Source organism: Colobus angolensis, unplaced genomic scaffold (assembly GCF_000951035.1).
Source record: "Colobus angolensis palliatus isolate OR3802 unplaced genomic scaffold, Cang.pa_1.0 Scaffold90, whole genome shotgun sequence".
NCBI classification, from domain to species: Eukaryota; Metazoa; Chordata; class Mammalia; order Primates; family Cercopithecidae; genus Colobus; species Colobus angolensis.
Genome location: NW_012122932.1, coordinates 5,368,561 through 5,381,475, shown reverse-complemented (window position 1 = coordinate 5,381,475; position 12,915 = coordinate 5,368,561). Strand labels below are relative to the sequence as shown.

Genomic DNA, 12,915 nt, shown 5'->3' with positions numbered 1-12,915 from the left:
AGATATTTTGAGACTCCCATTTCAAGAATTTTCATAGGCGAGAATGAAAAGGACCAGCCAGCAGCTGAAGCCTGCCACAGAATACTGAGTGGATTCCTAAACTCCATTATGGCGATGGCCAAGTCTTGTCCCCCAGTACCACTAAGGTGCAGGAGCCGGTTCGTAAGAGTCTCTTAGTTTCCCTCTGCTGCCAAGAGAGAAACCACACTGCAGAGTCCCTGTGCTGCAGTCCATTCTGCCTTTTCCCGTGGATCTCACATGTGTTCCTCCTCCACCTCCTCACACTCCTAGTCTAGTCCAGTCTTTCCAGACCCGAGGTCGAAGTGCAGCTCCTTTTTGGTAGACACTTGTTCTGTCTGTTCCATCTAGCCCCTTTCCACACTGCCTAGGTGCTTCTCTGGAACCCCGAGCCTGCCTGTCCTCGTCCTCCCACACATTTGAAAGCTTCTTGATGTGCATGTTAGTTTTAGATTTCTTTTTGTATTGTTATAAACTTTTTTTTTTCTGATTTCAAAAGTGATATAATGCTCATTACAAACAGATCAAGAATACCACCTCCTAGAGAAGACCACAACTGATTACAGTTTGTTGCATATCCCTCAGTTTTTTTCAAAGTAGAATAAAATTACACATATACGTGTGTGTATATGTGTATGTATATACACACACTGCTTTACAGATTATTTTTTCTTTTCTTTTTTATAAAATTAACTGGGTCAGGCCTGGTGGCTCACACCTGTAATCCCAGCACTTTGGGAGGCTGATGCAGGAAGATTACTTGCATCCGGAAGTTTGAGACCAGCCTGGGCAACATACCAAGACCCTGTCTCTACAAAAAAATAAATTAGCTGGGTGTGGTAGTACACACCTGTAGTCTTGGCTACTCAGGGGGCTGAGGTGGGAGGATCACTTGAGCTCAGGAGGCTGCAGTGAGCCATGATCACACCACTGCACTCCAGCCTGGGCCTGCCTCCAAAAAAAAATTAACTGCCTTTGAGAGTGTCTATTCATATCTATAACATATACTATATTCCTTCAATTCTTAGTAATTTTTTATCATATACAATGTTTTTGAAATTGGTGTGGATCCTTATGACGCATCTTAAGGGTCAGGGCCAATACGCCTTTTGTTTTATTTAGTTGATGATATAGGGTTGTTTTTCTTCCCTGAGGAATTGTTATATCAGGAGTATGGTGGATAATCATCTTCTAACTGAGGAAGTGTGGTAGATGCCTTATTTTCTGTTTTATTTTTTTAAGACAGGGTCTCACTTTGGTTGCCCAGGCTGGAGTGCAGTGGCATGATCTCAGCTCACTGCAACCTCCGCCTCCTAAGTTTAGGTGACCCTCCCATCTCAGCCTCCCGAGTAGGTGGGACTGTAGATGCGTGCCACCATGCCCGGCTAATTTTTGTATTTTTTGTAGAGATAGGGTTTTGCCATATTCTCCAGGCTGGTCTTAAACTCCTGAACTCAAGCAATTGGCCCATCTTGGCCTCCCAGAGTGCTGGAATTATAGGCATGAGCCACTGCGCCTGGCCACCTGTTTTCTTATTTTCTTAACAGCTGCACATTGTCTGTTTATACTATCATTTACTTAACCTATCTTCTGTGCTTAGACTGGTCTCTGGATTTTTTTGTAATACAGATATTGCTGAGATGATTAGCCTTGTGTATATTTTTTGCACACTTGTGTAAGTGTTTCTATCGGTTAAATTATTCAGAGTGGAATTATTGGGTTAAAGTTGATGAAAATGTGAAATTTCAATACATAACCCCAGACTGCCCTCCAAAGAGGTGTGTGTGTGTTCCACAACTATTCACCAGAATGATGTAGTTTCCATGTCTTAGTGTTAATCTTGCTTTCCTGGCAAGGTAAAATGCAGCAGTGGATAAAGGTAAATGACTTTGAGTAACATTGAGTTTTTGAGAGGTGAGGGGTGGAGACAGTGTCTGTAGCCGCTATTCACACACACTGAGCGCACCTTGGGACGCTGGTGTACATGGGGGCAGGAGTTGGTTCTCCTTATTCCTTCTCTGCTTATCTCCTGCTAATTCCAGTCTCTCCCCACAGCTGCTGGAAGTGAACAAGCAGTGGGACCAGCATTTCCGGTCCATGAAGCAGCAGTACGAGCAGAAGGTAATGTGGGGTTCCTGGCCACGCCCACAGGGCATGCCTGGTCTTCATCTCACTGCCTCTTTAGCAGCTTTGAACCTTGGGGAGTGGCCACGCTGAGCCCCAGTATGGTCCAGAGGAAAAGGTGGGGGCAGTGTTGGAGGGCCCAGGGGCAGCCAGTCCCTGCCCACATCCTGGAAGTGCTCTACATCCTTGCCTTATACACTCCTTCTCTCTGCCTCTGAACCCAGATCACTGAGCTGCGTCAGAAGCTGGCTGATTTGCAGAAGCAGGTGACTGACCTGGAGGCCGAGCGGGAGCAGAAGCAGCGTGACTTTGACCGCAAGCTTCTCCTGGCCAAGTCCAAGATTGAAATGGAGGAGGCAAGTGTGACTGGTGGTCCCTGCATAGTCAGCTCCCCTCCACATTAGCAGAGAGTTCACTGGAGCAAACAAGCCAGGAGCAGGAGTCAGGAGATCTGGGGGTCTAGTGCCAAAGAGCTCTGTGACCAAAAACACAGGCACGTTCCTTCCCTGCATTGCAGTTTCCCATCTGAAAATTGAGAAGGTTGCATTAACTGCAGCTTTGCACATTTTCTTGTTTTTATTCAGAACTTTTTGTTCCATTAAAATCGTAGGGACTGGGGAACTGTACAGGGAAGCACACCGTATAAAAGATCCAAGCAGGCAGCCAGGCACGATGACTCATGCCTGTAATCCCAGCACTTGGGGAGGCCTAGGCGGATGGATTACCTGAGGTCAGGAGTTCAAGATCAGTGTGGCCAACACGATGAAACCCTGTCTCTACTAAAAAAACAAAACTTAGCTGGGTGTGGCAGCAGGCACCTGCAATCCCAGCTACTCAGGTAGCTGAGGCAGGAGAATTGCTTGAACCTGGGAGGCGGAGGTTGCAGTGAGTCGAGATTGCACCATCACACTCCAGCCTAGGCAACAACAGTGAAACTCTTTCTCAAAAAAAAAAAAAAAAAAAAAGATCCAAGCAGGCCTGCTCTGTGTCACTTGGTGGGGTGGGATGCTGCTAAGTGTTCAGCATAGTGATGGTGATTTGCCAGGGAGGGGCTACAACATGAAACAGAGCTTCACTTATCCATTCATGCAGACATTTGTCCTCAGAGTCTGTCTCAGGCATTATGCTTGGGCATAGAGTCCACAGGAACAGCTCAACCCTGCCCTCGCTGGGAAAGAGGTGCCAGACAACTAATTACGGAAGCAAATCAAGTAAAAATGTGTTAAGTATTGCAAAGAAGACCAGATTGGGTGGCTTGTGCCTGTGATCCTGGCACTTTGGGATGTCGAGGTGGGAGGATTGCTTGAGGCCAGGAGTTTGAGACCAACCTCGGTGACACAGCCACACCTTGTCTCTACAAAAATTAAAAATTAGCTGGGTGTGGTAGCGTGCACCTGTAGACCTCACTACTCAGGCTAAGGTGGGAGGATTGCTTGAGCCCAGGAGTTGGAAGCTGCAGTGAGCTGCGATCATGCCGCTGCACTCCAGACTGGACAACAGAGTGAAACCCTGTTTCTTTAAAGGAAAAATGTATGGCCGGGCATGGTGGCTCATGCCTGTAATCCCAGCATTTTGGGAGGCCAAGGTGGGCAGATCACTTGAGGTCAGGAGCTCGAGACCAGCCTGGCCAACATGATGAAACCCCGTCTCTAATAAAAGTACAAAAACTAACTGGGCGTGGTGGCGCATGTCTGTAGTCCCAGCTACTCGGGAGACTGAGGCACGAGAATCGCTTGAACCCGGAAGGTGGAGGTTGCAGTGAACTGAGATTGCGTCACTGCACTCTAGCCTGGGCGACAGAATGAGACCCTGTCTCAAAAAAAAAAGTACTACGAAGAAGAAGTTACAGAGATCAGAGAGTGGCCATAAGTGGGACCAGATTCTTTCCTGGGGGGAGACAACAGGTCCCCTGAAGTAGTAGTATCTGCCCAGTCATATGTATGACTGAGACCAGCCAAGGCCCATCAGGACCTTGGAGCAGCTTAAAGAGGAAAGGCCACTTGACTGCCAGACTCTTGGGAGATTTTATGTCACCATGTTTCCCCCTTCATGGGAACTGGACATGGTCTTTTGCCTAGCTTCAAAATGGACATTTTCAACATGGATTGCCTTTCAGAGTTCCTCCCATCAGCATGGGACACCAGGGGCATTATCCGAGCAGTCAGCCTGCGTCTGTGACACCCCCTTACCTTGGAGGTGTGGTAGGGAGAACACTTCTGTCTTTCCTTACGAGTGCACAGTCACATCTGGTGACTCACAGCCAGACATCCTGGATCTTTGGCCCCTCTCCCTTGCTAACAGTGATAGGTGAGAGAAATCCCTGGAATCTGAGGGCTCTTCCCTATCAGCTGCAAGGAAGGTAGGGCATTTCATGACAAGGTGTGGCCCTGTAGATAAGTACGCATTTTGGTAAAGGCCATGCCCATCTGGGAGCCTCTTGATGGGGAGTCCAGAATGATTCCCACGGAGTTCTGACCAAGGCTGCCCTCTGCAGTCCATACTGACTAAAGGTCACACAGGGCTGGGTGAAAACTAACCCCTGCGACTGGTCTCCTAATCACATGCTGTGAATACACAATTAGGAAATGTCCACACACTACAAAGTGAAAGTTTCCCTGCACTACCTCCCCCTGCCATGATCCCAGGCCCTCCCCAGAGGGAACCACTATTACCGTTTTGGTGCATCGGTTTCCAGACCTTTCTCGCATATATGTACACGTAGGAATATATAGTTTATTTTGGGATGTGCCTTGTCTTTCCACTGCACTGTGCTGCCATCCCCTAGTTTAAACACCTCCTTTGACATGGAAGGGGAGAGAGCAAGGGAATAGGAAACCTGGGTTCTAGCCCCAGCTCACTATGTGGCCTTGGGTTTGTCACTTCTCCTCTCTGGACATTTGTTTTCCATCATATTACAGGGCTGGGACTTGATGCTGTCTAAAGGCCATCCCAGTCTTGGCTGTCTGTGGCGAAGCCCTGCTGGTTCCATAGAGGGTATGGAACCGCCTCCTGGAAGCCTTCCCTCAGCTGTGGTGATCTTTCTTTTAGCCCCTCAGTACTTCGTTTCTTTCTGGAGGAGCACACTCTGCCTTACGCCACAGTGCTCTCTGGGCGTGTCATCTCCCCTCTAGGCTCCAAGGCTGTACGAGCTGAAGTGTCTGTTAGGGATTATCAGTAGTTTATCGCTTTCTGTGGATCACAGAAGACCCCCATGTGAATATGGTCGGAACTATGGCTTTTCTTTCTAGCAGATTACACACAGACAAAATTCTGCTTTCAGTTTTGGGGCTCACAGCCCTCCTGAGGCCTCTGTGTGACTCACGTTAGGAACCCCGTACCTGTGACAGGCAGGTAAGTTTAGACAAGAGAGGGCTGTGGCAGTGCCGGGGGTCTCAACTGCTTAGTGGATGAACTGGTGTCAGAATCCAGGGTCTTCTACTCAACTGAGCTGCTGCTTTTTCTTTTTTTTAATTATTATTTTAAATTGACACATAATAATTGAGGGCAGGACCTGATGGACATTACTGCACCGACCCCAGGTGCCTTGCACGTGAGCATTGTGGAGTGATGGCCAGGGGAGAAGGTAGGAGCTGGGCCAGGCAGGACAAAGTCCGAGGCCTCCTAGAGAGGCCATCACTAGCCAGCTTACCAACCCTGTGTTCCCTGCAGACCGACAAGGAGCAGCTGACAACGGAGGCCAAGGAGTTGCGCCAAAAGGTCAAGTACCTTCAGGATCAGCTGAGCCCGCTCACCCGGCAGCGTGAGTACCAGGAAAAGGAGATCCAGCGGCTCAACAAGGTGGGTGTCTTGGCCCGGGTCCCTTGGCTGGGGAGGGCTCCCTTGAGTCCAGCTGCAATGCCCACCCCATCACTGGCACCCCCAACCATTCAGCTCAGGAAGGGTAACCCTCAGTCAGTGAACTGGCATCCTGTTTCCCGCCTGTTCTGCCATTGCCTCCCACAGTCAGAGTGACTCAGCCCTTGGATGAGCCTGTGTCACCCATCCCTCTGGAGGTGCACTCTTCCCCTTACACCTCACCTGCCCACCCTGCTGGTCAGGGTTTGCTTTACCTTCACTTGCTCAGCAAAGCCTTCCCTGAACCTCATTCAGGTTGCTCTGGTCTATGCTCGTGAGGTCCCAGCAACTTCTCTGACACTCCTTCTCATGGCTCGTCATCACTTATTGAATTCTGTCTTCCCATCTGGCGGTGGGAGGTGCACACCTTCACCAAGGTGTATACCCTAGGCGCCTTGCACAGCTCCTGCCATCGAGCACGTGTTCAGCAAACACTGAAGGGAGTGGAGGAGCACGGGCTGAGGGGCCCGCCCTTGTGCAGTGGGATCCAGGGAGACGGGGCCCCCAGGGTGGAGGCTGGGGAAACCAGAAACCGTGTGGTCTGAGCCAAGCGGAGTGGTCTAGTGCCAGCTTAGCCTCTCCAGCCTCTCCAGTTCAGTTTTGCTGTCTGAGCCCTGGTGGGAATGGCTCTGGCTCTGCCTACCTTCCAGCAGGGTTTCAAAGATGCAGGCTAACAGGAGGGAGCTTTGAAAGGAAACGTTCTCTGAGGGCCTGGAGGAGTTAAGTTCATGGCTCAGCTGTTCCTTTCGTGCTAATTGTTTTTCCTTTCCCTCTGCCTCCTGACCCTGGTCACAGTGGACTCTGGCATGAGTTGAGCATTCCTAGGCCTGCTGGGGAGACCCTTTCTTTTTGGTTTTGGTGTTTTGTAAACACTGATTATGCCAAGTCTGGGGCCCTTGACCTGTTTCCAGAGAAAGAAAAGCAATCGTCTTGAGCTGGGGGACTTGGGGCTCTAAATAGAGGCAGAGAATTGTCCGTGCTGCTGATCATAAAGATGACCTTGGAGATTTTCTTGGCAGAGCCGGGGACAGACACCATGTGGATGAGTAATGCAGGGCATGTGGCCTTCTTTGCTCATGACCTCAGGCATCTCCCTGTCCCTGGACCTCAGTCTTTTCATCTAAAAAGCGGGGTGGAGTAGGAAGATAAAGTGGAGCCATAACTTCCCCTCGGAACATCCTGAATTTACTCTCGGTCCTGCAGTTTCTTTGCATGTCTAGGGTAGCTGAAGAGGCCAGGTGGAAGCCTGAGTCCAAGTTGGGCCAGGTCTCTATCTCCCCATGGTCCAGGGAGGCCCGTGGGCGATGCTGAGGCATGCGAGGGGAGGCGCTGGTGTCCTGGGGCTGAAGTCCAGGGTGACCAGTCTTGAGACGTGTTCCAGAGTTCTGAGTAACATGTTAACAGAGTTCAAGGGGAAACACGGTTAACTGAAACCTTTAAGGAGATGTGAGCACACTATATAAAGAAAAGTATTTTGTGAACCTGATCGATTAAGAGTACTTTTTTTTATTTTCAGAATGTTATCTGGTGATATTTCAGCCCACTTTCAGGGTTAGAAAGGGAAAATATTAACTAAGTAGAAATTAAATCCAGTCTTCCCTACATACAGAAGTGTTGGGGATAGAAGGGGTGGTTTGGATGGGAATGGGCTGCTGAAGCTGAAGAATCTCAGGGCAGGCCAAGCTTCCCCCGGAGGACTTGGGGAGACTCAAGCTTCCCCCAGAGGACTTAATCTTCCTTCTAGGTCTGGATGCTAATAATTGAGCCACACCTGTTCAGGGAAGGGGATATTTCCCCTTCTACATGACAACCAGTTTAGCCTGCTGGGTAAGAGCATGTGCTGAGCTTGAGTCTGTGCTCTGCCGCTTACTAACTGTGTGACTTTGGACAAGTCCCTTCAGGTCTCTGAGCCTCGGTTTTCACATCTGTAAAATGAGGATGATGATCATAGACTTTTCTTCATGGCACTGTGCAGAAGATCCAGTGCTACCCTATTGATTAGCATTCTACACATATTTCATTGGATCTTCTGCACAGTGCCATTAATGGTGGTGGCTGTTATTAGTGTCATTATTATTAGGAAGGAGGTCCCTGAGGATGACTCCTTCAAAGGGCCCTGATTTCCAGGGGTTCCTGCTGATGGTCCCCTCTTTTCTCTCCCTGATTCCAGGCCCTGGAGGAAGCACTGAGCATCCAAACCCCACCGTCCTCTCCACCAACAGCATTTGGTAGCCCGGAAGGAGCAGGGGCCCTCCTAAGGAAACAGGAGCTGGTCACGCAGAATGAGTTGCTGAAACAGCAGGTGAGGCTTCCGGGAGGAAATCAGGTGGGAGGTGCTCAGTGGGAGCTGGAGCTTTCCTGAGGGCCCAGACGGCTTGGAATCGCGTGGAACTTGTAATTAGTAATCCACTTTCTGGCCATTGGCCAGGGCCCCATCTGGCTCTAGGTTTATCCTTTCCAGCACCATAGCCCTAGTTTGAGTCATTCCTCTACCACCTTTATGATTTAGCCATCTCTGTGCCCCACACGTGCTATCATTTACCTAGTATTTAAAAAATACATTCTAAATAAATGAATTTAAAAGAGCGCTGTATATCACTACTGTAAATGGAAAAACACACTTATTGTGACAAGCAGAAAGTAACTGTGAGCAATAAATGCAATAAAAACAAAACAATGTTATTAAACTCTAGCCAGATACTCTTGTCAGAGGAAGACTCTGAACTGGAGTTCTTTTCCCCTTTATTTAAAGGAGATTGGCAGGTACTAGAATGGTATTAAAGACCTACTAGGCCTGAGGGACACAGAGGGATTGGGGTGAAAGGAAATGAAAAGGTTATGGCTCTCCCACTGTCTCCGTGCTATTTAATCCTATGCTTCTGATCCTCCTAAACCGCCCTGAACCTAGCCAGTGTCTCAGCTGATCTGCACTAAGCATGTGAAACTACAGGCTAAGAGACAGAGGCAGGCCCCACCCAACCTACCTCTGCCGGGGCACCCCGGAGCCCTAGCAGAGTTTGTAGGGTCTCTACCCTCAGAGCCAGCAGATCCAAACTCCAGTCTCCACCACACGCTGGTTCTGTGGTCACTGCCCCTGTGGTTCTCAGCGGAGTGGAAGGATTGTACTGGTTGATGGCTTTCAACCTTGTTTTTAAAGCCGTATATCCTTTGTTCAAATAAAGTCCTACCTTGGGGCCCAGAGTGTAAAATAGAGGGACACAGAACTACTCTGTTTGAAGTTAAGGTGGGGGCTGGAGGTGTACCTGTCCCACTCTCCATGGCGACCCCCAGCTCTGTCATCTGTGACCCCAGCAGGACGCATGGGAGTCTGGGCCTGAGGAGAAATCCCCACTCAGAACCATCCCCCTCCCTCTCTTCCTCCTCCCTCCACACCAGGTGAAGATCTTCGAGGAGGACTTCCAGAGAGAGCGCAGTGATCGTGAGCGCATGAACGAGGAGAAGGAAGAGCTGAAGAAGCAAGTGGAGAAGCTGCAGGCCCAGGTCACCCTGTCGAACGCCCAGGTGAGAGTGACTGGACCCAGGAAGGGCGACTGGCCTATCCTCCTTGGGAGAGGGGGTATGGATTGGAGGGCCCTGGTGAGGCTGGATGTCGGGACACTCACTGCTTCTCTCTAGCTCTGCAATCATATTTGACCTCGGCAAGGCCCTTCCCCTCTCTGACTCTTGCCTTGTACAATGACGAGGTTTACTCTAAGATACCTCTACCTCTGACTTTCCACAGTCAGTTCTAGGGCTTTACTCTCCCAGAATGGAATTAAAAGATGTTAGCACAGAAGCAGCGAAGTTCATGCAGACCCTCTTGACCTGCGCACAGACCACTGTGATGAGCAGGTGGCCTGCAGCAACAGCCTGGGCTGCGCTCGGCCCTCGGGGCCCTTTCCCGGAGCTGGCCCACGCATGGTGGCCCAGAGGGAAGCATCAGCCGGGCAGTGCTCTCCCCTGGTCAGGCCCTGGATCCGGGCCTGGCCAGAAATCACCTTGCCGATAGTCTTTTCTCCCTCCCTTCTCTCAGCTAAAAGCATTCAAAGATGAGGAGAAGGCAAGAGAAGCCAACAGACAGCAGAAGAGGAAAGCAAAGGTGAGGAGGCCTGAGGGAGGTAGCAGCACGGACATCATCTCACCTTCCTCAGGGAGCTAGCCTGATGGACGCACGGTGTGTGCACGGGCGTGGGGACATTCTCTGCTAACTGAGAGCAGTATTGGTATAGAGACGGTCTTACGATGCGTTAGCTGTCATCACTGTTGACATTCTGTGTCCAGGTAGCACCCTTCCGTGCCCATGTGACTAGCCTTCTTTGGCCGTGTATGAGCCTTCCGTGTCCATGTACCCACTTTCTGTGCCCATGTATGAGCCTTCCATGCCCATGTATCCAACTTTCTGTGCCCATGTACCAGCCCTCCGTGCCATGTACCAGCCTTTTGTGCCCATGCCCAGCCTTCTGTGTCCATGTACAAGCCTTCCATGCCCATGTGCCCAGCCTTCCATTTCCATGTACCGGCCTTGTGTGCCGATGTGCCCAGCCTTCTTTGTCCATTTACCAGCCTTCCATGCCCGTGAATGAGCCTTCTGTGCCCATGTGCCCAGCCTCCCATGCCCATGTGCCCAGCCTTCCGTGTCCATGTACCAGCCTTCCATGCCCATGTACCAGCCTTCTGTGCCCATGTACCAACCTTCCATGCCCATGTACCAGCCTTCCGTGCCCATGTACCTGCCTTCTGTGCCTATGTCACAACCTTCCATGCATATGTACCCAGCCTTCCATGCCCGTGCAGCCTTCCATGCTCATATATCCAGCCTTCTATACCTATGTATCCAGATTTCTGTACCCATGTAGCAGCCTTTCATGACCACGTACCAGCCTTTGGTACCTAGCCTGCTAGCCTTCAGAGAGCTAACGTTCTAATTAGAGAGAGGGTGATGAGGTGGGTGTCCCGTACAGCCTGTTGCAGGCCAAAGCCAGATGTGAGCCTTTCTTGCAGGCCTCGGGAGAGCGCTACCACGTGGAGCCCCACCCGGAACATCTCTGCGGGGCCTACCCCTATGCCTACCCGCCCATGCCAGCCATGGTGCCACACCATGGCTTTGAAGACTGGTCCCAGATCCGCTACCCACCTCCCCCCATGGCCATGGAGCACCCGCCCCCACTCCCCAACTCCCGCCTCTTCCATCTGGTGAGTCTGTGTCCCTCCCTTGCTCCAGGGCACACACAGAGGCTGCCCCAGACACCTTCCAGAGAGGAAGGCTAAGTGAGGGGGTCAGAAACTGCATCCTTCTGAACTAAACAGCACCATGGTGGCAGGTGGGTATCCAGGGCCTGGCTCTGGCCTGCTACCCAGGGGCAGGGATCTGGCCACGATCCCGCAGGGCTGCCCCACAGCTGTTCAGGGTCACTGGTGTAGGACAGAGAAGGCTGAGTAAGAGTGCAGGGTAGGAAGGAGGACTCCCTCCAGGCCCCAGGCCAGGGGTATCAGAGTTTGGGTTTGCTTTTTCTTACAACTTCCGCATGTAACCAGGTTCCAGAGCCTCACCATGTTTCTCTCTCTTTCCTTCCCTTTTCTCTCCACTCCCCTCCTTCCCCTTATCTCCCCTCCTCTCCCCTCCCCACCTGTCCCCTCCCCTCCCCTCCTTTCCTCCTCTCCTCTCTCTCTTTTTTTTATTTTATTTTATTTTATTTTTTTTGAGATGGAGTTTCACTCTTCTTTGCCCATGCTGGAGTGCAGTGACGTGATCTCGGCTCATTGCAACCTCTGCCTCCCAGGTTCAAGCTATTCTCCTGCCTCAGCCTCCTGAGCAGCTGGGATTACAGGCATGCACCACCGCGCCTGGCTAATTTTTTGTATTTTTGGTAGAGACGGGGTTTCTCCATGTTGGCCAGGCTGGTCTCGAACTCCTGACCTCAGGTGATCCACCTGTCTCAGCCTCCCAAAGTGCTAGGATTACAGGCGTGAGCCACTGCGCGTGGCCTCTTTTCCCTTATCATTCTTCCTCCAAAGATCTGCTGTTGCTTGTCCCATTTTCCCCAGTCCTCTGCCACAGCCCCACCTTAGGCATCCCAGCTCTCCCCTGGACCATTACAGAAACCTCCTGGCTGGCCTCCTTTTCAGCTTCTCCCATATGAACATTCTTGGTACACATCTTTAAACACCAGAGTATAGTACGGCGCTTAAGAGATTGGCTCTGGATTTAGAAAGACCTGGATTCAAATCTAAGCTTAGCCATTCTCCTTGCTGGATGACCTTCAGCAAGTTATCCCCTCTGAGCCTCAGATTCCTTACCTGTGAAATGGGAGTGTCAGCCTGGGTTGTTATAAAGATTCACTTATACTTGACTAATATAAATTTAGTATTGTCCTGGCACAGTAGGTGCTATTGTAATTTTCGGGTGTGGTTATTGATTATTAAGCACCAGTTTTGTCGCAGCCGGAATACACCTGGCGTCTACCCTGTGGAGGGGTTCGAAATCCAAATCAGAGCTCCCAAATGATGGACTCTCCCACAGCCAGGCCGACAGAACCAGGTGAGCCCCTAGTCGTGAGTCTTGGTCCTCCCTGGGGGAGATAACGTCTCATCTGCCAGCATTGCCTAAGTTTGGGGTGATGTTGTTACTTTCTAATCTTGGTGGAGGAGAGGCCCAGCTTTCCAAAACAGTGTTGAATGGAGAGCGATGCTAGCCACAGAGGGAGGGGGGCTGAAACCATTCATTCTAGTGCATTATCTAAATGCCAGGCATTGTGCTAGGTGCTACGGATGCCAAGAGAACAGAAGCAGATACGGTCCTTGCCCTTATACAGCATAATGTCTAATGAGGGAGGCAGAAATGACTAAACAGACACCACACAGACAGGCTACACTCGAGTGCCCTAAAGGAAGAAGAGCAGGTTTCTGTGGGAGAAGATA

General features: G+C 50.6%; 1 protein-coding gene across 8 annotated transcripts in view; it reads left to right on the top strand.

The window, feature by feature from the left end:
* TNIP1 (TNFAIP3 interacting protein 1) overlaps positions 1 to 12,915 on the top strand; it is a 58,096-nt gene that overhangs the window by 43,201 nt on the left and 1,980 nt on the right. For 7 of the 8 annotated variants that reach the window (XM_011931611.1, XM_011931615.1, XM_011931610.1 and 4 more), the window contains 8 exons: positions 2,074 to 2,139; positions 2,367 to 2,498; positions 5,812 to 5,940; positions 8,168 to 8,299; positions 9,394 to 9,519; positions 10,031 to 10,096; positions 10,999 to 11,190; positions 12,439 to 12,535. In XM_011931611.1, coding sequence (XP_011787001.1) covers positions 2,074 to 2,139; positions 2,367 to 2,498; positions 5,812 to 5,940; positions 8,168 to 8,299; positions 9,394 to 9,519; positions 10,031 to 10,096; positions 10,999 to 11,190; positions 12,439 to 12,535 — 940 coding nt within the window. Of the gene's footprint in view, positions 1 to 2,073; positions 2,140 to 2,366; positions 2,499 to 5,811; positions 5,941 to 8,167; positions 8,300 to 9,393; positions 9,520 to 10,030; positions 10,097 to 10,998; positions 11,191 to 12,421; positions 12,536 to 12,915 lie in introns of all 8 variants that reach the window. The other variant, XM_011931616.1, reaches the window with a different exon arrangement.